The sequence below is a fragment of the Notolabrus celidotus genome, chromosome 14, assembly GCF_009762535.1.
Source record: "Notolabrus celidotus isolate fNotCel1 chromosome 14, fNotCel1.pri, whole genome shotgun sequence".
Taxonomy (NCBI): Eukaryota; Metazoa; Chordata; class Actinopteri; order Labriformes; family Labridae; genus Notolabrus; species Notolabrus celidotus.
Window position 1 is genome coordinate 1361271 of NC_048285.1, and position 26336 is coordinate 1387606.

Below are 26336 nucleotides of genomic sequence, written 5' to 3' on the forward strand. Positions count from 1 at the left end.
TTCTTCCTTCTACTCTTATTTATTTTGTTTATTTTATTAATTTGATTGTATTGGATTTATTTAATTTGAAGTATTTTTTTTATGATTATTTGTTTTATTATTGAACCTATTCCGTTGTTTTCTGTCTCTGTTCTTCTGTGAAGCACGTTGGGCTGCATGCTTGTATCTATGAAAGGTGCTATATGAATAAAAATGTATTTCCTCTCTCTCTCTCTCCCTCTCTCTCTCTCTCTCTCTCTCTCTCTCTCTCTCCCCGTCACAGTGTCCACATCAGACCTCAGGATGGAGGGAGCTCAGGCAGCGTTTGCTGTCATCATCCCCATCACCCTCCTCCTCATTCTCATCATCGGGATCTACCTCTACTTCTCAAAGTAGGACTTGTATTTAATATATTTAATATTTTCTCTATATTTTATTTAGATGTTTGATTATTTTTAAATGTTTTGGCGGTGAAACATGTGCAGACATATTTCTAATTCTGTCTTTGTTTGCTGTAATGCCTCAAAGACACAAGGACAAATTCCTCTAATGTCTACAAACACAGCTAACACGTCCAGACTCTTTAGTGTGTAATGAGATAGAAACATACATTTTTATGTATAAGATGTGAGACAGTACAGTCTGAGGCCTGAGATAAAGCTGAACTCTTCTGAGCGTGTGCAGAAATATGTCAAAACTGCCCATTTTTAAGAATGCATCACCACCACACCTTCAGAGAAAAGCAGGCCTTTAAAGTGTGCGATAAATAGATCTCCCATTTCACTGAGCATCTCCTGAGACTCCTGCAGGCCGCCTCATATCTTTAAATAACATTAACACTTTCTGATCTCTGGGACAAAAAGGAGGTTTGGACAGCTTCAGTCTGAGCAGGATGAAGTTCAAAGAGAAGCACTTGAGACTATTTTTAGATGAGAGAACTTTTTAAGAATAGATTCAGAGGATGAAGGATTTCAAGAAACTGTGACTAAAATTAGAAAATGTGACCGAGCCAGAAGAGATTTGAACTTCAAACACATTTCTTCTTTCAGAGTTAAAACAGAGCTTAAATTCTGCAGCCATTATCCCAGAGTGATGATGAATAACTAAGTAGGATTGTAATCATCATTTGATTCTGTGTCTGTGTGCTCTCAGGGTCCAGAGGAAGCCACTCCGGCTCTCCTCCAGTTTACCGTACGAAAACATCTCTGCAGAATCCACGTTTGACAACACAGTTCATGAGACGACGGTGAGTCAGCGCGCTGCAGACTGTGAACTTTAGTGTGTGTGCGTGTCTGAGGAGGTCAGCAGCTTCTCTCTGCTGTCAGCAAACATCACCGCGGCCCGAGTCTGACAGCACCAGAGATTTTACTTCAGCATGGACGGAGCCTGATGCACACGTTGATTCTTCACCTCGCTTTGCTCTGCACGAGAGGAGGCGTGATTAATCTGCAGAAAGGAGTTAAAGATAAGAGTTAAGAGTTTGCATTGAGGATGAGTCGGGAGCGTTAAAGTTTTACCTTATGAATATTATGTCAGTTATTTTAGATTTGAATGTGCACACTTATTATTTCAAGTACACTATTTAATGTACCCACAGTGCACTGGGGGCCGTCTGGAGTCTGCTCTGTGCTTCATACTTACAGGAAGAATTCATGAAAGACACACACACACACACACACACACACACACACACACACACACAGGAAGAGGCAGGTCTGGTCATGGAGAGTGCTGAAGACGGGTCGAAAGGAGTCCCAACACTTTCCAAGATTTCTTCAACCTCAGGGAATTCCCTGGCGAGTCGGTTTGATAATTCATCCTTGATGCTCAGCACAAAGCCCGAGCTGCTGGCAGGATTCAGGCGTGGAAATTCTCCAAGTTGTTCGAGCTTTGTTGGGGGAATGTTTCCAAACGTGATACCAAATCCCTGCGAGACAGCGAGAGGGAGAGAGGCAGCCAGGAGGATAACAGTCGGGTTTATCTCTGTGAAAGAGTCATTAGAGGAATAAATCTGCCTTACCAGAGATTTGTGACAATCAAGCAGGTTAGACGTTGAAATAGAATAACTGCTGTTGATCTGCAGGAATAGCATCCCAGGTCTTAAAGGTTCTATATAATGAGGAACACATATATGTCCATATATACTATAAAGTCATCCTCCAGCCGAGCAAAAAGGCCTCTGCTGTATTTCTGCAGCCTAAACAGCTTCTGCAAGATTTAACTCTGCTCCTGTGGTGATGTCACAACAGGAGTGATTTGCATAAGCATGCACGCAAAACTACTCCAGCTCCTCGAGTAATCCCCATGCCTCCTACGCTGCTCTGGTTTTGCTTCAGTGTTGCAGAATCAAGATGTCAAAGGTTAGAGTCGGACACGCCAACTCAAGTGTTCTTATTCTGGCCCAACAGCCAAGGATCAGAGAGAACTGTGGTTGCTTTACATTTTGAAACGAGATGTCGGCTTCATTTGGTGCTTATTTCTTCCGTTTCTTCTGACCACGTCACCTCAGACAATGGCCGACCACATAAAGCTACACATGCAAGAAAGCAGGAATTACACTCACTTACTGTACAACTCAGACAAGCTGTTGTGACTTCGACTGCAACTTCAGGGTCAGATTCTGAATCACATGTGGACTGTACTTGCAAAGGTTCTCCTGGAGTGCTCGTCATGTTTTTCTTTGTTGGTGTTTTTCCACCTCTGCATCTAACTGCACCCTCCTCTCTCAGACAACATTCAGGCAGCCAATCAGATCACTGCATGCATAATGAGGTTGGAAACTGAGAGGCTGCAGATCCTCCACGGAGATGTGACTAAATTCAAACCTTGCTTAAAAGATGACGATGACATGTTGCTAAAAATACAATGATTCCTCTGGAGATGTGATTCAGATTATTTTGAGACACCTGTATGATTATTTGAGTGTTGAGCAGCCTCAAGGTGAATTTTTGCAACCAATTAAAACGTCTGTTTAAATTCCACTGAGCTTTTTCTACAAAATGAACTAATCGCCTGCAGATTTGAATTTTGCTGCAGGAGGAGGTGACCCTTAGAGTGTTCAGGTCATAGAAAGAAATTCAGATATTCAGCTGATTAACTCCAGCAAGTTTAAGCCTCTCCAAGTACCTTCTTTAATAAAATAATGGTTATTTCTTTGGTTTTACAGCAGCATACTCATAGATCTCCTCGGACTGTGATCTGTGTGTGAAGATGATACTCAGATAAAGTATCATTCTTAGATTTTAAGTGTGTTAAATTCATCTTTTCTTCTTCCTTCATGCCGCCTCTCTCTGAAGAACAACGAGGTGAGTTCCTCCAAATAAATATGATAATTTATCAGACTCTTTGACAGACTGAGACTTTTTGTTCTATAAAATCGCCTCTTTGTTGGGAATAATTGTAGATTTAATGTAACTTAGAGAGTCTCATGAATGACTGAGTTTTGGGGTTAGTGATTGGCGTCCGCTTTGGTCTTGGATGCAGACAGCCTTGGTTTGAGTCTGACCTGCAGCCCTTTGTACCTGTCCTGTTCTCTAGATGGAAGCAATTTAAGGCTAAAAAGCAAAGATGCTTTTTTGATTAATGTCATTATTGAACATGTCATTTTATTAAAGGTGTGTTATTTGAATGGTGGTGTTGCAACAGTGTGTTGGGTTGTCCTAAAAACTGTGAATATCCCTTTAAAAATCTGACGTCTCATCTTGTGTTGGAGTAAAACTGTCGCCCGTCTCTCTGTGTGACGTAATGTTTTCCTCCTCTCACCAGGAAACGAGAGAATACGAGGTTTCGATCTGAGACCCGGTGTGTGTGTTTCAGTATGGACAGATAAGAAGCCCGCCGGCCTTTTCAACGTCTGTCACACTCACACCTCCAGTGACTCCCTCCCTCCTTCCCTCCCTCCCTCCCTCCCTCCCTCCGTCCCTCCGTTCTCTGTACACTGAATATGAGCCTCCCTTTATTTACCCAGCAGAGGACACCACGCCGCCCTGGAAAGGCTGGACCACCGGATTATTTTTCTAGCTCCTCCACAGTAACGGTCCGGCAGCAGTTTGTACAGTTTTTATCCTGAGCTCGCATCCTGAGGACTTTCAGTGCAGCGTACCATCCCAAAAAGCAAAGAGGAGTCATGTGACGCTAACGCCATTAAGTGCATATAACCACAGATGATGCATTATGTTATGTTCACTACACACCGTTTAAAAACATGGACATGGGAGGTTTAGGAGTGATGCTGGAAACACAGCAGCTTTGCTTTTATCAGAGAACGTCCAACAGATCTTCAGGTTCATGCAACTTTCTGAAACAAGAAATCTGGGAATGAGTGATGAGTCCAGAGCTTTACAGAGGTAGCCTAGCTTAGCATAACGATTGGAAGGAAGGGGAAACCATGTACTGCATTAAAGAAGCAGACTCAAACCTACATCCCTTCTAATTGCCACCAGGGGGCTCCACTTGCTACAAGAAGCTGCGAATCCACTGCACACTGACATGACTTTACTGCTATCTTTTGTTTTCTTAGTTAAACTTCTGTTTTCACTTCTTAAAGGCACTATGAGGAGTTTTTAAGTGGTTGAGAAACAGACTGAAACTGATACTGATGCCTCTTTATGACCCTCAAAAGCAAACAAGACCATCCACAACAACACTGATAGCTTCTCTGTTGTCATTTTTAATGCATGACACCGCTCTGAGGGGGTAGGTGTCAGATCAGATGATTGACATCTTGCTTTAGAGACACCCCGTTATGTCTATTTTCATGGCAAATAATCACACCGTGTGATACATTTGTATGTTAAACACAACAGGATGAGGTTATTGTCTGAAGATGCAAATTTTGCATGTACAGGATAAGAGGTATTACTTTGTCCACAAGGGGGCGCCAGAATCGATACAAACCAAAAGTTCCTCACAGCAGCTTTAAAAACAGTCTGTGGGAAACAGCTAGCTTTGCTTTGTCCAACTTTAAGATTATTACAAACGACGTCCGAGCTGTAAGGCCACGTTAAAGAAAAACAATCTGATGTTTCAAGAATAAAGTTGGGATATGATACAAGTCACAAGAGATTAAAGTTGTAGATTGTAGATCACAAACAATAAAGCATAACAATTAAAACACAAAGATCCGCTCAGCAGGAAACGCCCGAATCCTGTTGTGACCATAGACTGTATAAGATATGGACGTAGTATCCGTGACGTCACCCATAGCAGCCATATTGGTAATGCGGAACTCAACTAGGCAGAGTGTGACGTAGTGTGAGCCTCTTAGCCAATGGCTGTGTGTTCCCGACCGGGAGTCACGTCAGTCATGTCCTTATTTGGGCAAAACTCGTAATCTTAATATCTTCTTAACCGTCACGTTAGAAAACAAATTCCCCCCCCGTACAGTGTGTGCTGATAGAGAGATTAGCTTTGTAGGGCCAAGCCGTTTTTTGAACCAGGCTGTAAACATGTTTATTAATGCTGCAAAGATCGTCTTTTTACCATTCATGTCTATGTGGTTTCCGGTGTTTCTGCAGCCAGCCTCAAGAGGATTCTCGATTTATTGCAGTTTATAACACTTCCTCATGGGCTTCATCGTTTGAGACCGGAGTTTGCCGCTTGGTTGTGACGTAAAGTCAAAATGTCATGAGAAAAGAAACGTACTATTACAAGACTAACGTTGATTTTTAAGAGATTAAAATCTCAATATCACGAGAATTTCTAATAAAGATTTTAGGCTGTTTCTGCCTTTGTGATTTTAAAGTGAAAAATCAGAAGATCAGCATATCACCTGAACTGAAATTAAGAACATGAACACAGGAACAGGAGGCCTTTCTTCTGGTTAAACTAAATTAATAACATTACAAGAATAAAATAGTGATATTACCATTTGATCCTCTAACTGTCGTATTGTTTTCCCTCTCATAAGGTCGTGATTCTCTGTCGTAAACAACAGACTTTCTGTCTCCTCCATTTGCTTCAATGTGACCTGTTGGTGAATATTTGAGGCTTTGACAGTGTAGAGTAAGATATTTTCCCTTGTTTCCAGTGTTGATGCTAAGCTAGGCTAACGCACCCTGACTCCAGCTCTGTGTTAAACATATTACACATCAATCTTCCATCTTGCTGTCAGAAACTGTATGACTGCTCACCAAAAGTTTGAACATGAATTAAGGTTAGATATATTATCAGTAAACGTTCCACCACCAAGCGACACAGAGGATCATTGATGTTTCATTTGTTTTGTTATGAATTAAAATGCTGATTTCATTAATGAGGCTTCACGCAGAATTAAAGTAAAGGTCATTTTTCTTCTTCATGGTTTATCAGCTTCAGTTTAGCATTGAGCTGATTTTTATATTTTGACACCTCACACTTTATTGTTTCAGAAAAGCGAAGATGAAACTGACACAGAGAGAAACTGCTGTTTCATTTTGTCTAAGCTAAGACCATAGCTGTCGGTCAAACACAGAATATATTGTCCTATGATGATATGTATCCATGCAAGCTGGTGTGATGACAATGATAATAATTAACCTATTTTTGATTCATTGTACATAAAGTACGGACGAAGCTACTTCACAAACATCTTCAATAAAAGTTATTGTTCAGAAAAACAATCAGTGACGTCATGTTTTATTCTCTGCAGCACCGGTCTCTGTGTTTGTGTTGAGTCCTTCCTAGAACCAATGGTATGATCATTTTTAAATTCAGATTCCTGCCACACACCCGTATGAAATAAAGTACTGATAAAGCTATCGTCTCTGCCTCTTCTGGTTTCAGTGACTCAGTAGAGATCAGCAGCTTAGAGATGCTCTCTCCAGGATGTTGCTCCACTTCTCCCTCTCAGAGATGGTTGGGGTCCAGTAGCTCCTCAGGCTGCTCTCACATCTGTGCCCGCTAACTGTCATTATTTCCCCACGACCAAGACCAGCCTGAGACCACACTAAGGTTTTTTTTTTGTTTTTTTTTGAACAAATTTTTATTTAAAGTTGTACACATAGTATGTTACAGAGTCTGTTTAGAAGAAATTAAATGAGAAAACATTAGAACTCGGCAGGCATTTCCAGGCAGGCAGTCATAGATAGGTTCCTAGTTTTGGTCTCATCCACACACAGAAACAAGGAGGGAAAGACCCCCCCCCTCAAGTTACTCTATCGTAATTGTTTGGCAGTTGAAGGTGCTTAATTACAGGAGCCCACAAAGTTAAGAACAAATCCAATCTACAGTGAAGTTTTGCAGTTATCTTTTCCATCAGATAAACTGTCTTTAATCTCTCTTTCCATTGGTGAAGGGTGGGAGGTAGTGGTTTCAGCCAGGTCAATGTTATCATTTTCCTGGCTACTAATAAAAGGACATGCAACAATTTGACTTTCTTTTTGTCCATAGCTCCCTCTGGGACTAAACCTAATATATAATATCGTGGATCCAATGGCAAATCAACCTTCAAAATAGACCGAACTTCTATTTGGATCCCTAACCAAAAGTTTTTTAATATCGGGCAATCCCAGAAAATGTGGGTATGGTCTCCCACTTGCTTACAGTTTCTCCAACACAGGTTTGATCTATTTCTATCATATTTTGATGTAATCACAGGAGTTTTAAAATATCTCAATTTTAGTTTCCAATTAAATTCTTTCCATGTAGGACTGCTCGTGATTTAACACACTAAGGTTTTTACCACAGTGTGTGGATCTCCCAGGGGGAATGAGACGGACTACTTTCTTGATATGACGTGTGATCAGGTCATTCCTGGTGTCACTTTTGCATTCTAGAATGAATCAAAGCTGTTATTTGTCTGTGATCCATCAGAAGCATTCCATTCCATTCTCTTTTGATGTGTTCCGTTCCGTTCCATTCCATGCTGTTCTCCTTTCTGTAGAATCATTTGGTACGACGGGTGGGATCAGATTGTCTAAAGCTTTGAAGCATTCTATTCCATTCTTCTTTGATCTGTTCTGTTCCATTCCATTCTATTCTAAGGTTTTTACCACAGGGTCAACAGGCAGAGGGGGAATGAGACGGACTACTTTCTGTGGAGTGATTTGAAATGACGTGTGATCAGGCATCTGGTGATGCTTTTGATGTTGAGAATCACTGATGTTATGAGGTTTTGACCAATCAGAATCAAGTATTAAACACAGCCTAAGCTGGGTAATAAGTCTCATCAAAGCGGTGTCTATGTTATAAAGAATTTAAAAATCTACCTAACAGGGGGAGCAGATTGTGGTGCAGTAGTGCGCTACGGCTCTCCCCCCTCGCCCCCCTTTCCTCCTACTGGGTGACCTGGGGGTCGCCCTGGGTGCTCCGGCGGTACCTGTTTGCTTCCGGTCTGGGTCCTTGGCTTGTCCCCTGGCCTGGGTCTCCCGCGGCGGGTTGGGTCCTTCGGTCTGACTGCTCTCGCGGCCCGGGTGCCGGGCCGTACCGCTCGGCTGATCTGACCCAAGTGGTTTCATCTGCACCAGTGGTGGTCTTGTTACACAAATAGAACACAGCACGGCGGCAACCCTCTGCGACCCAAGCTTCAGTAATGATTGTGGACACTAAGGGTTGCTTAATCATTAGTATCACCACACGGATTTTTTTTTTTTTGGCATCATGGTGAGATGGTCCCTCTCCATCTAAGTGTGTTAGGTCTCTCTCTCCTTCTCTCTCCCTGTCCCTTTGTATATCCTTATGTAATCTTTCTTTTACTTTCTCTTATTTTTTATTTATTTTTTGGCCCACCTAGGTGTGCACGCCCTCTTTTACAGAACATGATATTAGCTACCAATAAAAGATAGGCCAGAGTTCTAAGAGGGATGGTGATGGTTGCATGCACACAGTCACAAGCACAGAAGAAAAAGGTTTTCTTTCTTTTCTTTTGCTGCAAGAATAAATTGCATGAATATTTGACAGTTTGTGACAAACATGACACAAACCAGAAATATATATGCAGACAAGAGTAGAAAATGAAGAAAAAGAAAAAAAAAAGAAAAAAAGAAAAAAAAATCTACCTAACACCGTCCCCCTTAGAGGATCTGAACTTCCAACAAATTGAGGATTAAGGAGTAATGGCTTTTTGTACTTTTTAATCCTTATTTGTCACTTTTACATCGATGATAATTTTATTTTATCTTTTTATCATGCAGTGAGTCATCATCTGAGTCTAACTTGGTGAACTGACACCATCATATCATCTAATACAGTGATTATTTACAGTCTTACCATAGCAAACAGCTGAGCATGTTCTGCCCTGTTCTATGAGTTTCTTTACTGCTTTTTATGTGTGATTAAATCACACAGGACATGTTAGTATCATGTGTAAACAGGCCCTTAAATTGACTGAAAATTAAAGAATATGAAAAAGTGTTTCTTTTTTTAACATCAGTTTTGAGGCTCTCTGGGTGCCAGCAGGCTTTGACCAGAGTAATGTCTCCTCATTGTTTCTTGTAGGACTCTGTGATTATTGCAGCCTCACTAAAAAGTCGACTGTGATCTCAAAGTTTCTTCATTGCCTCCAGAAAAGAAATCAGTAACAGTGTGCGTTAATGAACGTGAGAAAGCAGTCCCATTAAAAGTGATAATTATCTGTGCAATGAAGTCATGATAGGAGGAAACCGGGATGCATCTGGTGCTCTTGATGTATTGTGTTTGTCGAGCTGCAGCGTCTCTCAGCAGGCTGTAATGATTTTGTTAACAGAGAAAGTGTGAGAGTAAACACGCTGCAGAAAACACAGATTGTATTTTACTCAATGAGGTTTATAGCATGGATTATCCCAGACAGGAGAGCGCTGATGTGCAGGTAATTTACCTCAGTGTACCACACTGTAAGAACTTCACTTCATCACAGATTTAACATTTACACACCTTTAAATGTTCTGTGAGCTCCTCAGAGGTGTCTTCAGATATGTTTTTGATGTGTTTAATCGTGCTAGGATATTCTTATATAAATAAACATTTCACACTGTGAGCGTTTTGTCTCATTGGGCCATGCTTCTGTTGTAATAAGTATCCACATCCACAAGACCGCCTGTAATTAAAGTGTCCAGGTGATAAAGTGCTGAGTCATATTTTTAATCACAGGACTGTACAAAGAGGGAACTGAATCCATCCTGATGAATTATTTAGATTTGAAGGATAATAATTACGATGAAATTCAAGCTGAAGACAAATGAGAGCCAACATTTAATTATTTAAATGTTTTCATTTGGATGTTTTTATGTGGAATATTATCCTGGTGGGTTTTATTCTTACTCTATTGTTCTGTCAGCTGGTGAACCTCTCATGCAACATGGAACTCTGCCTCCCTCTGCTGGCGAGAGCTGAGAATTACATCATCAATGAGCAGGGGCGGGATTCAAGCAACATACAGTACTCTGGCATCACAGGTCATTTTTAACTTCATTCTCTGGGATTATCTGGAACACTTTTGGTGCCAAAATAAAGCTTTATTTTATTTTATTTTTTTCACTTTTATAAATGTATTGTGTTTTGTCACATTCATTTGTTTCAAGGAAAAAAAGGTAAGAGAGATGTCAACTTAACGGAGAGAGTCAAACATTGTTTTGGTTTTACAATATTTTTACATGAGCTCAATACATTACAGTCTACATTGAGTCCTGCTAAATACACGCAAAGCAGCAAGCATGCTTAAAATAACCCTGCATAATACACACACACACACACACACACACACACACACATATATATATATATATATATATATATATATATATATATAATTATGTTGCTATGTTCCTCTATATGCTTATTTTAGAGTTTTTATTTTATGACCTGGCAGCACAGCCAATGCATTTCACACCTGTATGATAAATAAATGTGACAAATAAAGATCCTGAATCTTGAATTTTTATTTACATACAAAGAACATTGTAAAAGTATTTTTCAATCTACGACTGATCAATAAGCAGGAGAGATTGAGACTTTTAGAATGTAAACTAAAAAATAAATGTATAAAGTCTGGATTTTATGTAGGGTTTAACAATTGTTTTACTTTGATGTTTTGTATTGTTTTGAATGTTGTTTTATCATTTTATTATTTTAAATCTACTTTTTAAATGATTTATCTACTCAATATTATTGATATGTTCAGCCTTTATTTTATCTCCAACTCTTATCCTTATCAGTTTTTTATTATTTATTCAAACTATGTATATTCTTAATGTTAATTTGATTCCATAACTTATTTTAATTACACATATTTTATTGTTGTTGGTGTGCATTAGTCTCTATTTTAAACATTTTTTTTGTTTTTTAATATGTCTTGCCATTATTTTATTTCTTCTTCATCCTTTCTATTGTTTTTACATATTTGTTTTCTGTGATCATTTGTAAAAAAAACAACAACAAACAACTAACTATGACCAACAGTTCAGTAAAATGAACAAAAATCACACCAATGCAACTGTAAATAAATGTAAACGCAGGAGTTACTCACAAAACCATTTTAGTGGTGAAACTTAACTAAAATTTGATTTGACAGTAAGGAAAAGTAAGGTTAAGTTATATATTTAAGTTACACCAAATGCCTTTATGTTTGTAACATTCTGCATCTCTGGTTCCTATTTAATTCACATGGTATGATTAAATACAACTGGACAGGGGAGGGTGGTATTGGGCCTTCTTTGGCACTCATGCCTAAAGTTAATATGCATTATAAATCTAATGAAAAACAACACCTGCAAATAATTTCAGGTGTGCTTTATTGAACCCACAGGAGCATGAATGTTAAATGTGTAGTTTATTGAATGTAGTTCTCACTGCAGACAACAATGGCTAAATCTCTGAAGATGATGTGCTGTGAGATTTCTGGAACACGTTAGATGTTGAATTCTAACTTTTGCATGGATTAAACCTCCTGATGGAGCTCATGGTGCTGCAGAGATAATTCAGACAGGCCTAGGGTTGCCAACTGTCCTGTATTAGCTGGGACATCCCTTATATTGGGCTAAATTGGTTTGTTTCATACGGGACCTCAATTGTCCCGTATATTGACTATTAAGTCTTGTAAATACAGCAGACTGAACTCTACAGGTCCTAGATCAGATAAACCGGCAGTGGCAGATCATGTGCCAAACACACCTGCAAAAAAAAGTGTGGGGAAGAATTTTCTCTCTGATGGCCATTAAATGGTCAGACTCAAGAATCAGATGCAGTAATGAGCTGATCAAACATACTTCAAGTATCTGTTGACTGTGACTTGTCATGTAAGGACTTCTCTCTGTCTGTGCAAAAGGACAAAAGATTGCTTGAGTCAGTCAAGAGCAGGAAAAAGTACATGTGGTGAGTTATACTCCTCTTTTGCATTCATTTTTCTTTTGCCTGTTTTTTGATGTAAAGAGCCAAACTGTAGTTTCTTTGAGGTTTATTCATATGAGGTTACATAATGATAGAGTAAGGATTAAAGGGAGTATACACACTTTCTGCATTTCCAGTTGCATCAGAATCAGAATATACGCTGAATTCACACATCATGCTCACACCACCATGGTACCGTGCACCTGTCCCTGATTTAGGAGTGACAAAGTTGGCAACCCTAGACAGGCCCATCAATTAACGTTATTGACGCTCGTTAGCATTAGCTGTTAACACAAACAGCAGTTTAGCACCACGCTCAGCAGCAGCAGAATACAGACAGAGGTGATGTCTAGCAGCAGGAGCAGACAGGGACATGTAGAGTGATGCATGTTAGAGTTAATCCAGTGTAAGGGAGGTTAGTGGATAGAAAACACAGAACTGTCGCTCCCTTTTAAAATGCATCGTCGTAATGATCTATATCCGTTCCACTGCGCATGCGCCCCAGTCGGTTCGCGGTTGCGCCAACTGGTGGAGGATGTAGCTAGCAGCCAGAGTCGATGCTCAGCCTTTCTCACAACAATAACATCAACCGAATCTGCATCCCCACGAACCCGATTCAAGGATTAATCTGTCTGAACGCTGCCGTACTCCGTGCATTGGACCGAGGCTCGCCGGGTCTCTGTGTGTGTCTGTTGTGTTCGCGTTGTGTTGACAATGGGAGCGGAGGTTTGCAGGTTTACTGGGATCCTTTCTGCAGGAACAGGAATCATGGCTGGCCAGCTAGGCCGCAGGAGGATTCTGTAGCTACCAGCAGCTGTCTCTGTAGAGAGAGAAGTGAGGAGAGACTTTAAAGCTTGGTGCTGAAACCTTCATGTGTTAATTAAACCGTTTAATCGCGTTTTGTTTGTTTTTCGGGCCCGTGACTCGAGCTAACGAGCTAACGAGCCCGCTAGCTTCAACCTTGACTGGCTGACGTCTTCAGCTAGCTGTTAGCGCCGTTAGCTCCGTTAGCTCTGTTAGCTCTACCTCCCATCCTCTGGAGGAAACATTGTGAAGAACAGACTCTGATCGAGGGACTTCCTCTCCTCTGAGAGCCGGGTCGGTCTGTTTCTGCTCCGTCTGCTGCTGCTGGATGAATGTGGGACAAAATGGAGACCCCGACGATTGTGTACGATCTGGATACCTCTGGGGGCTTAATGGAGGTGAGGCTGCTCTGCTCTCAGGCCTGTTTACAGACACATATACCCTTTTTAAAAACACTCCCATAACTGTTATTGTATTCTGATAACAGTTTCATCCTTAGATTCGCTTTTCTCTCATAGCATGGGCTGATAATGGAGACCAGTTATGAGCATTACGGCTCTTTTCAGTGATCGGGTCATTTGGATCGGCTCTTTGGCCTAAACGACTCTCTTTTTTCAGAAACTCCTATTTTACATATAACATAACATGCTTGTTTCTCAGGAACAGCAAGAACAGTCCTGAGTCAATTTGACCCAGTGCATGTTTAATTATGTAAACGTGTCAGAAACAAAAATATCCCCCAAAACATTGTTTATGTCTCATTATTAACTCCATTACTATCAAATTAAATCAATATTTAATGCCATGGTGTTCCTTGGCTCTCTCAGATCATGGTTCAAAGAGGATAACTCACTCGTTTACATGAAAATTCATGTTAAAACTTTCTTAATGTACATTGGAAAGACCTAAATATAAATACAATAGTTCTACAAGACAGATTTTTGTTTATTTTATTTTACATTTTGAATTTTTTATCTTTTTATGAAGTGAAGCCCAGATAGTTATGCTGTATTTAGCTAGTTTGAAAGGCATATGCTGCCTAAATGGGCAGCGACCTCTGAATACTGCTAGCCTTTCACCCACTGTGACATTAGGCCCAGGTTGTACAGTAGTAGAAGTTGCTCAACCCACTATCCCAAAGAAACAGTTAGTGTTTGACCCTTCTGACCCCTTTTAGCCTCCACTTTGACTGCCAGGTCAAATTGACCCCAACAGCATGTATGTACTCTCAACATTCAGGAGTGTTGCAAATAAGTGAAATGAACTATTTTCATTTTATATGTGGATAACGCTCATTAAGCCAAGAAGAAGAAGTTTTATACAGAAAAATATCTTTAATACAGTTTTTTTTTTAACATGGGTCAATTTGACCCGCAACATAACAGGAGGGTTAAGTTAGTTAAAATCAGGTGTATGAATCAGTATCAGCATGTAACATAATTCCAGCAACTCACACAGACCCAGAATAGTCTAATTGTATAATGGTCTTTGATATGTTTTCACTGATTACTCATAGGGGTTCACCGATCGGGAAAATTGGGGCCTTAAAAATGACATTATAGCTGATTTTCGACTCTAATAATGAGTTTCTAGTTGATTAACCGAGGTTAATTACTCAATCTAGGCTACAAACTCAAAATAACCCAACATTACAATCACAGACTCATCAAGAAGACACAAGCATACATACTGGCATGTTGCAGAGAACTTAAATACACACACCAGAAAGGTTCAATAACACACAACATATATATGACTCGCATATGTTTAATACGCCTTTTAGAGTTTGCTAAAACAAGGTTGCTGCAATCAGTGAGTGCTAAATTATTGCCAACACTCAGCTGATAACTGCTGCATCCATAATGACTTAAATCTTAGTTGCACAAGATTAATATGCAGGATTCATCTCCAGTCATACTCAGTGTTATGAAGTGCAAAGAAAGCACGTGTACTTGCACTTCTACAGCAGTGCTTAAAAAGCCACCAGAGCTGGATATTTATGAATCAGCGCAGCCCTATTCTCATATTAAATATCCAATCTTCTTGTCTTTGCAGCAAATCCAAACTCTGCTCGCGCCCCCCAAGTCGGAGGAGGTGGAGAAGAGGAGTCGGAAGTTGGTGAGGGACGTCCGGAGGAGTGGCAGGGCCACCAACCACGACACCTGCGATAGCTGCCGGGAGGGTGGGGACCTGCTCTGCTGTGACCACTGCCCTGCAGCCTTCCACCTCCAGTGCTGGTAAGTTACAGTTACTGGAACAAAAGGGAGCACAGTGGAGAGATCTGCACGCATCACTGCATGCTGAGTGCAGAGCAAACAATGGGCGGCAAGTTTTTAGTTTCAGTAAGCTGCATGCACAAGTTACAGGATGAGAGTGTGGAGGGGGGTGCTGCAGAGGATGATTAACATCCACCCACTCATACACTCATATGCATAAAGAGTATACTTTACCAGCCTTTATGTTCAGCCTGTATCTCCAACCAAACACCACCTAACCCTGCAGAACTCTAACTCCATATTCCTACTTTGTTCTGTCACACACACGGGTTGCATTCAGCTTTATGTGGCACTCAAATATGCAAAGTGAGTTAGCCAAATTCACCAGCACATGTTTAGAAATCAAAAACACACTTTATATGACATCCAGTGTGATTCTAAACAGATCCTAACACCTGATTATTACATTTTCTACGCATGTGCAGTCAGATTTGTGGTATCTGCATGCACATCCTTGATGCTGATTAGTAAGTTTTGCAAGAGTTGTTCTCCTGATGAGGTTGTGGACTCTCCTCTGGTTGTGTTGAAGTAAACAGCTGTTTTTGCATTGCTCATATTTACCACCTAAGTTGCATCTCTCCATTCTCTCGCCTTTTTATGCATCTGATCTGAGAGGGCGGCAGTGAGCCTTGTGCTGCTTTTGAATTTGCAATGTTAATGAGCTGAATTGATCAGCACGTATCAATAAATTAAAAGTAATATTCAACATTTGAAGGGGTGTGTTTTTGTGAAGCTACAGACACATGGTGGGTTAATGTGAGGTTTTTAGAATAGAGTTCTGCGTGCTGAGGAACCAGCTGCTCAGAAAGTTGCATGATTTCTCTCTCTCTCTGCAGAGTGTGTTGTCAGATATGTTGTGTGTAGTTGTAGTGTGGATTTTAATGTAGAAGCACGTTATAAGGACGCACAGTGTTGTGTCCGTGCAGCCCTCTCTCTCAGCCTGTAGTCGGACCGCCCCTCCCGCAGTCTCAGTCTCTCTCTCTCTCTCTCTCTCTCCCTCTCTCTCTCTCTCCCTCTCTCTCTCTCTCTCTCTCTCTCTCTCTCTCTCTCTCTCTCTCTCTCTCTCTCTCTCTCTCTCTCTCTCTCTCTCTCTCTCTCTCTCTCTCTCTCTCTCTCTCTCTCTCTCTCTCTCTCTCTCTCTCTCTCTGCTGCTAAAAATGGAGTCTGCCTCTGTTTACAATATGGCGACCTCACTGCTCTCTCTGCTGCTCCACCGCCATCTTACCAGCCTTTAAACACAGCTGTGTCTCTGTAGAGGAGCTTGAATCTTCGAACCTGTGCAGAAGTGTTATATCAGCTTCATATTAACATGATATTAACATGTATGCATGTTATAACGGTGGTATTACGGAGCCGTTTCTCTGACTCCGCGATGCATTGCTCTCCGTTCACTGAGCATGCGCGGTTATTTTAACTTCGGGAGTCGGTTTGAGTCGGTTCTGGACTGACTCTGGAAACGACAAAACAGAAACGACTTTTAACCATATATGGGCATGATCGAGAGGGCTGCTTCCTCCTCCACATGTGTGATATGAGGATGAAGCTGCTGCACAGTTACCTGTGAGCAGGCTGCAGGGAGGTGCTGTCTGCTTCATCCATCATCACCATAGACTGTAAATAATACCTGACTTACTCCTCAGACTGTGGCTGTTATTTTTTAAGGTGTTACACTTTAAATAATATGTGGTTACTGACCTGAGTAATGCATACAAGTTGATGTTTTATGTGAGCACTGAGAGTGTTTGCATATTTAAAGCTACGGTTGTGCAAGAGAAATGTAAATGCATGAGAAGTTGAGAAAAGTCAGGCATTTTTTTTAAATGCAAAGCATTAATTAGTCCACTAGATGGAGGCAGGGAGGCGTTACATTTCAATCAACCTTTATTTATACTGGAGAGATCATTGAGGGGCAACCCTCATTTACAATGATATCCAGTCAGTTACAGTGACTTTTTAAAAAAAACAATATCTTTACTGACTTGTCCGTGTACATTGTGCATTACACAGACATAAATATTACCATATCATTTTGTACAATACAAAAGAGATTTTTCTTATTTTCTCCCAAACCAGCAAAACCCCCCTTCCCACCCACATTCATCTCTCTCAGTTACAGTGACATTTAGAAAACAAAAACAAACAACAAGGCATCAAGAGAATCAAAAGTCATCAGATAGGATTTTTTTTTAATTTGGAGATGAAAAGATCAAATCAAATAATACAAATAAAAAGAGGTGTATGGGATTGATTATAAAAGCACTAGGGACTGTTGATTTAAAATCATACAGTAAATATATACAGGTAAACCTGCTAACACAGTTACAAAGCGGAGGTTGAAAGGTGGAAAAGAAGTTTCTAAATTGTCCAAAAGGTAAAAGTGCATTTAGCTCCAGACGCTGCTGTAACTTGTTCCATGAGTCAGGAGCAGAGAAACAAAAAGCAGTCTCTCCCAGTTCTGAGCGAACTCCAGGAACGTGCAGAAGCAGCTGGTTTGAGGTGCGAGTCTGATGTAAACGGTCTGGGTGTTTTAAGAAGTTCAGTGAGGTACGCTGGTGATTTTCCTAAGACAGCTTTAAATATAAGAAGATGCAAATGGATATTCTGTCTTTCATGCAGAGAGGGCCAGCCAACCTTATCATAGAGAACGCACCGATGTGTTAAAGGGATCACCTGTATTAAATCTTAATGCAGAGTGATAAATGGAGACAAGGCGTTTGAGGATGGCACGTTTCTGTAGAATATGTCCCCATAATCCAAGACTGACATAAAAACAGCCCCCACAACCCTCTTCCTACAGAACATTAATACAGATCTGATTCTATAGAAAGAGCCGACTTTCTGTCTGAGTCTGTCTGCAAGATTATTAATATGTATAGTAAAATTGAGGTTTTGATCAATCCAAACACCCATTTTTGTGACTCTATTTAAATAATTGTGCTCTATTGATGTGGCTCTGGAGAATAGCATCACTTTTGGTTTGTCAGCATTCAGAACCAGCTTCAAGTCATCCAGAGTATCCTGCAAAGTGTTAAAAGAGTCTTGTAGATTACTGACTGCAAGTTGAATAGAATCAGCAATACAATACAATACAGTGCATTTAATATCAGAGATGTAATGATTATTTTGAATAACTTAAAGCTGCAAACAGCACGTATGTTGATGATTGTGTTTTAGAGTAACAATGTAATAATACATTTTTTTCACATTCTGCTTCATAAAGTTTGAAGTTTTGTTGTCAACATTTTCTTCCTCACATGGACTCAGAAGTTATTCTAGTAAAGTATGATACTCTGACGACATAAAGGGTGTGTAATAATGCTTATGAAATTGTCTGCATCAGTTGTCAACGTGATCACCGATGTTGGTGTTTATCTTGTGATCTCAGCAACCCTCCTCTGAGTGAAGAAATGCTTCCCCCGGGGGAGTGGATGTGTCACCGCTGCAACGTCAGAAAAAAGGTGAGTGACAGATCCGCTCGTGTCTCAGGAAAGTCTCTCCTCGCTGCACGGTCTGATGTTTCTGTTTCTGTCTCGTGTGCTCAGAAGCGAGAGCAAAAGCTGGAGCAGACAAACGGTCTCCCCGAGCGGCCGCCTTCTAAGCGCTCTTCGTCCCCCGCCGTTGAGCTGGAGCTGAACGCCGGCCCGCTGCGGCTCGACGGCCTGCCTCCGGGCGCAGGAGCGGCAGGACCCGGTCTGCGAGTAGCCCAGGTGCGCCTCCTTGAACGCAGGACCAGCAGCAGACCGAGCAGCCGTCCAGGGACGCCCAACTCCAACACGTCGTCCACGCCGACCCCGTCAGAGGAGCAGAACGACGGCGAGGAGGAGGCCGCGGAGGCCGACGACGACGTTCAGGGCGCAGAGCTGGAAGGTGCTACGCTAACTGCTCCGATGCCACGCCTCCTCAAGAGACCCTTTCAGCTGCTCATCGCGGCCGCCATGGAGAGGAACCCCACGCAGTTCCAGCTGCCCAGCGAGCTCACCTGCACCACGGCGCTGCCAGGTCAGTCCGGGACGAGGTTTCCCTCCTGACAGTCTGAGGTGGTCTTGGTGTGATTGTGTCTCACGTATCGGTCTCTTGTGTCGTTTGAATCTCCAGGCAGCAGCAAACGGAGGAGGAAAGAGGAGCTGCTGGGGAAGCCGTTCAGGCGACCTCAGCATGAGCTGGATTCTAACGGTTTGGTCCCCCTACCCGTCAAAGTCTGCTACTCCTGCAACAGGTGAGCCCTGCAGGATGACTGCTCATACAGAGCTATGAAACAGACCTGATTCCTCTTACTGATCTGAGTGCTCTGTGTTTCCTCTCACAGGAGTTGCAGGCTGGCTCCTCTGATCCAGTGTGATTACTGTCCCCTCCTGTTCCACATGGACTGCCTCGACCCTCCGCTCACAGCTCTACCTGCCGGCAAATGGATGTGTCCGAACCACGTGGAGCACTTAGTGGTGAGAGGGGTGATCCCTGTCTTAAAGTTAGCTTCAGCTCAGAGGTGTAAACGGGTCAATCAGCTGTCTGTGTTATTGTTTTAAACTCCAGCTGAACCAGAGGAGCCTGAGTCTGTCCAGCCGCTGTCAGCTCTTCGACCAGTTCCAGGACCGGATGTCTCAGCACGCTGTGAAGCTGGACTTTCTGAGTCGAGTACACCGGCAGAACGCACCGAACCGACGCAGCACACACCAGCACAGCAAGAAGAGTTTAAAGGTCGGACTTCAATGTGGAATAACGTTTCTATTTATGCTGCATTAATGGATAGATTCTGAATTTCTGAAGTAGCAGAAAGTGTTGATCAGTTTTCTGCAGAGCCCAGCATGAAATTCTCACTTCTTATTTTCCCACACAACCCAAATGAAGTCGACTATCTTTGAATAATCCGTTTGTTTTCCTGTTCGGTCTCAGGTGCCAGATTCCATCAAGTCTCAGTATCAGAATCCTCCCCCGCTGCTGCTTCCTGCACGGATGCGCCAGTTGGAGCTGGTTTGTAGCGGCGTCCCTGACCATCAGTCCTCGAAGCACCTGACCTCGGACGCTGAACAACAAGAGGTGAGCAGGCGCATTTACTTTAGATGATACGAAACAGACTCCACTCACTGTCACCCTCTGAGGAAGTAAAGATGAATATTAATAATCTGCAGGTTCTGTCTTTAAATTGAAATCAGACTAAAGTTCCTCCACAGTCCCGTCTCCTGTTCTGAACTGACGTGTGTTTTGTTGAACAGTGGCTGAAGGACGTCATCGCCCTGCAGTGCAGCATCATGCGACACCTGTCCACCAAGCAGAAAGCGTCCTCCACGCTGCTGTCCATCACGCCGCCCGCTGAGTGGAGCTCTGAACAGAAATCTAAACCACGTGTAACATCCGAGGATTTAAAAAGTAAAGCCTCTATAGGCAGGACTTCCACCCCCGAGCCCTGCTCTAAACCCTGCAGCCCGCCCGACGACGCCCCGTCAGAGCTGGCTGTTTGTAAATGCATCAACACGCCGTGTCAGAACTGTAGGAAACCTAACGGACCTCTAACCGAGGAGCACCGACCTCCCAAAGCTAACGGACCCGTAGACTGTAACCGCTCCTCGGACTCCTGCAGGCAGGGGGAGCTGCAGCACAGACTGAAGCCCTCAGACTCCTCCCCCGCCTCCACGCTGCCCAACCACATACGAGCCGACACGGTGAAGAAGGAGCCCGAGAGCACGATAGAGGCCTGCGCCCAGAAAATCAGCCCCACCGCCCCCACGATATGGCCACGCGCCGGCCCGCAGAACCACAGCACCACGCAGGCGGGGCTGCAGGAGGAGAGCAGGGAGGAGAAACCCTCCATCACCAGCAGTGCCCGCTCAGATACGGCCCCTAAAGGCAGCACGGAGCAGAACAAGCTGGGGATGACGTCACCTGCTCCAGGTACGCAGTGCTTAACCAATAAGAAACAACACACCTGAAGATACGACTCACTGATCAGATGTTTCCTTATTCAGTCTGTGAGTGCAAAATAAGTTACTTAGAATTAAAGTCAGAGAACGAGCAGAGCTGGAACTTCATCGCCAGTTTCTTAATCTGCATAATTTAAGGTTTTGCAGACACAGATGAAGCAGCAGTCACAAACTTAAGTTAATGATATTAAACATGAGATGTAGAGTCTTTAAAATCTGAGGAAACTCATCCAAAGAAATGACCTTACAAACTTTTCATCCGTCCCCAAGTATTCAGATGATTACTTCTTTAAAAAACAGTTTAGAACTTCCTGAAACGACCTGATTCTGACCTTTAGAATTTCATGTCAGCATCTTCCTAACATGTTGGGGTTCCTTGCAGCATGTTTTCTTTATATTTAATCATATTTCTGTCAGTTGTAAACGTGCATCTCTCTTTAAAATGAAGTTTAAGACAAGTGGATGTCACATAGTTTAAATACTTTGTTTTTACATGCAGGAGCTCACAGAACACATTAAACCCAAAACTCTTTACGGCGTGAAGAGCTACAGAGCAAAGACTGACCACCAAACATTCAGACGCTGCAAACAGCCGTGTCTTAAAGACTCTGCAGGTGTTTTTGCAGCTCAGTAGTTCACTGACATCTCCACTCTCACTGCCACTCAGCTCTTTAGCTCCCCCTTGTGTTCGGAGGGGGTTCCTGTGCACCAAAGTTATCAATCAAAGTGCTTTAAAATATCTAAATGTCACCTCAGGTCTTTGCTCACATCTTGTCCCTGCGTTGTTTCCTCCGTACAGACGTAAAGGCTGGTTCTGGTCCCGGACTCATGGACTCTCTGCTGCCCAGCGCTCTGACCTCCATCGCCAACCTGTCCAGCTGCATGAAGGAGGGGAAGGAAGAGGACAGAGGTACGTGTAGAGAGTGGATATCAAACATGTGGAGCTGTAGAGTTTGAGTTAAGTTGGTGCTTCATGGTGTTTCTGTGTGTGTGTGCAGGAATCGAGCTGGACAAACTGGACGCAGAGATGATCAAACTCCTGGCCTGGCAGAGGATCCAGCAGCTGTTCCCCCCCAAAGTTCCTCTCATTGCACCTCCTCCTCCTCCTCCTCCTCCCCCTCCTTCAGCGCCCAACGCTGCCGTCAAATCTCCGTCGCCACGCCCCGACAGTAAGACGCCCTCTCTCCCCTCTGACCTCTGACCTCTGCTTCCATCTGTACTACACAAAGATCTAAAACACGCCCCTCTCTCCTCCAGGTCAGAAGAAGGTGCAGGCCCGAGCTGTCTTCTATCCTCTCACAGGGAAAGGAGGAGCAGTCAGCATGTGTTACAGGACGTTATACATCGGATCAGGTGAGACGTGCGTCCTCTAAATGCTGAGAAGGATTTAAAATGTGACGCCTGGTGGAGAAACAAGATGAAGGAAACATTTCTAAATTGTTCTCAGAGATTATTCTGTGATTAAATCTGCTGTAAGAAAGTTTAAAGTGTGCAGACACACTAAAAGATAACTGTCTCTGTAGTAAAATCCAACAGAGGTGTGATCCAGTGACGTTAAATCTCTTCTCCTTTATGTTCGTCTCTAAGGTGCTGACATGGACGTGTGCCTTACAAACTACGGTCACTGCAACTACATATCGGGGAAGCACGCCTGTATTTTCTACGATGAGGTATGACCTTTTAAATTCTCCGCCTGATTGAGCTGCTGTCGTTGTCGTGCTCGGTGTGAATAATCTGCGTTTACGTCCTCAGAACACGAAGCATTACGAGCTGCTGAACTACAGCGAGCACGGCACTACGGTCGACAACGTCCTCTACTCCTGTGACTTCTCAGAGAAAGCTTCGCCGTCTCCACCCAGCGGGCTCGTGGCCAAAGTGCAAGGCATCATCCGTGAGTGCATCTCATTCTCACACACACATACAGTCTGTAGGGTCGCCTTACAGGATCACACTCTGTTTGAAGAAAGCAGTCAGACATGTCTTCTGTAGAGGCGTCAGGGGGGTAGACGTCAGAGACCGGATCATGCAGGTGTTACAAATAGAAAGTCTTTGAGACGTGAGGATGAAACGTGAGACTCCTGCAGGCTGATGTCAGAGGAAGGTTTGTCATGTTCAGGCTGAAGAGCACGTGTCTCCTCCTCTTTGATGCTTATCCCTCCCCTCTGTCCCCCCCCGCAGGTCGCAGTAAGAAGCGTGAGGATGACGAGGGTCCCAGCTCCGTGGTGGGTCTCCTCCCAGCCGGCGGCGTGATGAGCAGCCAGTCTCAGGGCGGCTCCGAGCCGTCGTGCAGCTGCAAGGCGAGCAGCTCCAGCCTGATCGGTGGCAGCGGGGCCGGCTGGGAGGGCACCGCCCTGCTCCACCACGGCAGCTACATCAAGCTGGGCTGCCTCCAGTTCGTCTTCAGCATCACCGAGTTCGCCAGCAAGCAGCCCAAAGAGGAGCCCAACGCCACGCCTGCCGCCAGTTGCACTAGCGCCGCGAACACCAACAGCACCACCAGCAGCAGCAGCACTACCAGCACCGCCCTCTCCTCCATCCCCACGCCGCCTCCTCCGCCTCCTCCCAGTACTGCCACGGTGAGCGGCGCCTCCAGCCAGGAGGGGACCATCACTGAGACCGCGCGCCCGCACCAAGTGCCCGTTCTGCACACCAACTCTGTTCCATAACCCGCACAGGAAGCCCCGCCCCCTCCCTCCCTCCCTCCGTTTGTTTTGCACCTTCCGAGTCTGAATGAAGGGAACGCTGCACAGCTGGTTGGTCGACAGGGAAACGTTATTTTTATTTTAATGGTTTATATCTTTGCATGAACTTGAAGTATTATTGACAATCTCTTCCGTTTTTGAACGACTGACAGTAACCTTCTGTTCACTTCAGAGCGAGCGAACATTATTTACCTGCGCTCACCTTTTCTTTGCCAGTATCTTAGTTCGTATGGTGTAACGTTATTTTGTCAGTCAGCCCATTTAGCACAACTTTTATTTTGTAGTAATGGATTCCATACATTCTCATTTCTTTTGCTGCTTTTGCACCACAGGTAGCTATATATGTATGAAAACATACATGCTTATACACTATGATATGTATATATACTGTAAATATATATAATTCAGTGCCTCTCAATTGGAGAAACATTGGATTTCATGTAGATTTACCATTTTTTGGTTTTTAACTGTACAGTTCATGGAATTTGTGATACCGTGTAGAGTACCAGAGGTTTTGTGATAAAACGCGTTCTTAGTCCGTACTTTCCGCTCTCCATCTGTAAATACCGTCTAGTTTTAGCACTCATTTTAACATCCTGTGCTGCTCTGTATATAAGCACTCTTTGTCTGTACTGCTCGTCTGTTCAAACATGTAAATACAGAAAGATTTTCTAAGAACAAACTCAACATCTGTGTCCTCTGTTTTCTTTCATCCCTGGTTTAATAATAATAATAATAATAATAGTACATTTTATTTAGAAGCGCCTTTCAAAGCACTCAAGGTCGCTTTACAGACAGATAAAAAACACAATAAATAAAACAACACAATAAAATAAATAAAAACAACAAGCAAAGTAACACCAAGTTAAAAAATGAAGCAGTGGAAATTAAGCAGGGAATGCAGTTTGAAACAGGTGGGTTTTGAGTTTTGATTTGAAGAGGGGTAGTGAGTCAGAGTTTCGGATGTCCGGTGGGAGTGAGTTCCAGAGTTGGGGAGCAGAGCTACTGAAAGCTCTGCTCCCCATGGTGCTGAGACGGGCAGGGGGCACAGAGAGGTGGAGGGAGGAGGAAGACCTGAGGGAGCGAGAGGGGGTGACGATGTGGAGGAGATCAGAGAGATACGGGGGGGGGGGAGGTTGTGGATGGCCTTGAATGTGTAAAGGAGGATTTTGAAATTGATTCTGAGTTTGACCGGTAGCCAGTGGAGCTGCTGGAGGACAGGGGTGATGTGGTGAAAGGAGGGGGTTCTGGTGATGATGCGGGCTGCAGAGTTTTGGACCAGTTGAAGTTTATGGAGGGATTTGTGAGGGACACCGAAGAGGAGTGAATTACAATAATCGATACAGGAGGTGACGAGACTGTGGACCAGGATAGCAGTGGTGTGAGGGGTGAGAGAGGGGCGGAGACGGTTGATGTTGTGGAGGTGGAAATATGCAGACCGGGTTATGTTATTGATGTGAGAGTTGAAAGAAAGTGAGCTGTCGAGGATGACACCCAGACTCTTTACCTGAGGGGAGGGGGACACTGTTGAACTGTCAATGGAGAGGGAGAAACTGTCGGCTTTGGATAAGGTGGATTTGGTGCCTATAAGGAGGAGTTCTGTTTTATTGCTGTTGAGTTGAAGGAAGTTGGAGGTGAACCAGGACTTGATCTCAGAGAGGCAGAGGGTGAGGGAGGAGGGTGGGAGAGTGGAGTCGGGCTTGCTGGAGAGGTAGAGCTGGATGTCATCCACGAAGCAGTGGAAGTGTATGCCGAATTTGCGAAAGATATTGCCGAGTGGGAGAAGGTAGGTGATGAAGAGGAGGGGCCCCAGGACAGAGCCCTGGGGCACACCTGAAGTGACGGGGGAGGGATGTGAAGTGAAGGATTTGAGTTGGATGAACTAACTCTTCTGAAATCACAGCCTGAAAAACACTAGAGTAGAGGAAGTTTTAAATTGCATGCATGTGATTTATTTCACTGCTGCAGACTTCATCCTCAACTCTAAACTTGAGATATCCGGCTGGTATTGCTGTGAAGACGGCTCACGATGAGGCGAGTCTGGAAATAAATCTTCCTCACAGCAGATAAATTGATCCAAAACTGGAGTACTGAGGAAATATGAAAGCTAGTGTTAAAAAATAGTGTTGATTATATCACACTAAATCTATTTTAAAACATGACATGGAAGAGAATTTAGATTTGAGTTACTGTGGTGTGTTTGTGTCTAAATGTCTTCAAGAGGTCGCTGTGCTGAAGTGCAATATCACTGATTTGCAGATGACTCTGAATTATCCAGTCAGAATCACAAAGCACTTTTATTGAAAGGTAGTCTTACACATTAAAATAATTTGTTAGTATATCTGATGAAGAACAATATATCAATTAAAAGAGAGAATGTA

General features: G+C 43.2%; 2 protein-coding genes and 1 long non-coding RNA gene across 4 annotated transcripts in view; 2 read left to right on the plus strand and 1 right to left on the minus strand.

Annotated features, from left to right (window-relative positions):
• Positions 1-5124, plus strand: part of LOC117825636 (seizure protein 6 homolog) — a 163761-nt gene extending 158637 nt beyond the window's left edge. Inside the window, exons 16-19 of the mRNA XM_034701549.1 lie at positions 263-371; positions 1132-1225; positions 3276-3284; positions 3745-5124. Coding sequence (XP_034557440.1) covers positions 263-371; positions 1132-1225; positions 3276-3284; positions 3745-3774 — 242 coding nt within the window. The 3' untranslated portion in view covers positions 3775-5124. The remainder of the gene's footprint in view (positions 1-262; positions 372-1131; positions 1226-3275; positions 3285-3744) is intronic.
• A 6974-nt stretch (positions 5125-12098) lies between these two features.
• Positions 12099-24642, plus strand: phf12b (PHD finger protein 12b). 2 transcript variants are annotated; one of them, XM_034701166.1, is made up of 15 exons: positions 12099-12243; positions 15118-15299; positions 18724-18796; positions 18881-19337; positions 19434-19554; positions 19645-19777; positions 19869-20033; positions 20229-20372; positions 20549-21224; positions 22053-22163; positions 22252-22422; positions 22511-22606; positions 22841-22923; positions 23006-23144; positions 23432-24642. In XM_034701166.1, exons 3-15 carry the CDS (start codon positions 18746-18748, stop codon positions 23917-23919), a joined length of 2835 nt encoding a protein of 944 aa, XP_034557057.1. In that variant the 5' UTR covers positions 12099-12243; positions 15118-15299; positions 18724-18745; the 3' UTR covers positions 23920-24642. The 2 variants fall into 2 exon arrangements, with proteins under 2 accessions (XP_034557057.1, XP_034557056.1); XM_034701165.1 differs by lacking the exon at positions 12099-12243 and adding an exon at positions 12556-13460.
• On the minus strand, positions 14814-16741 carry LOC117825359. Its single transcript, XR_004633837.1, has 2 exons — positions 16564-16741; positions 14814-15313 (listed from the first exon to the last, which is right to left on the minus strand). It is a non-coding gene; the product is annotated as an uncharacterized LOC117825359 (long non-coding RNA).
• Positions 24643-26336: the final 1694 nt, after the last annotated feature.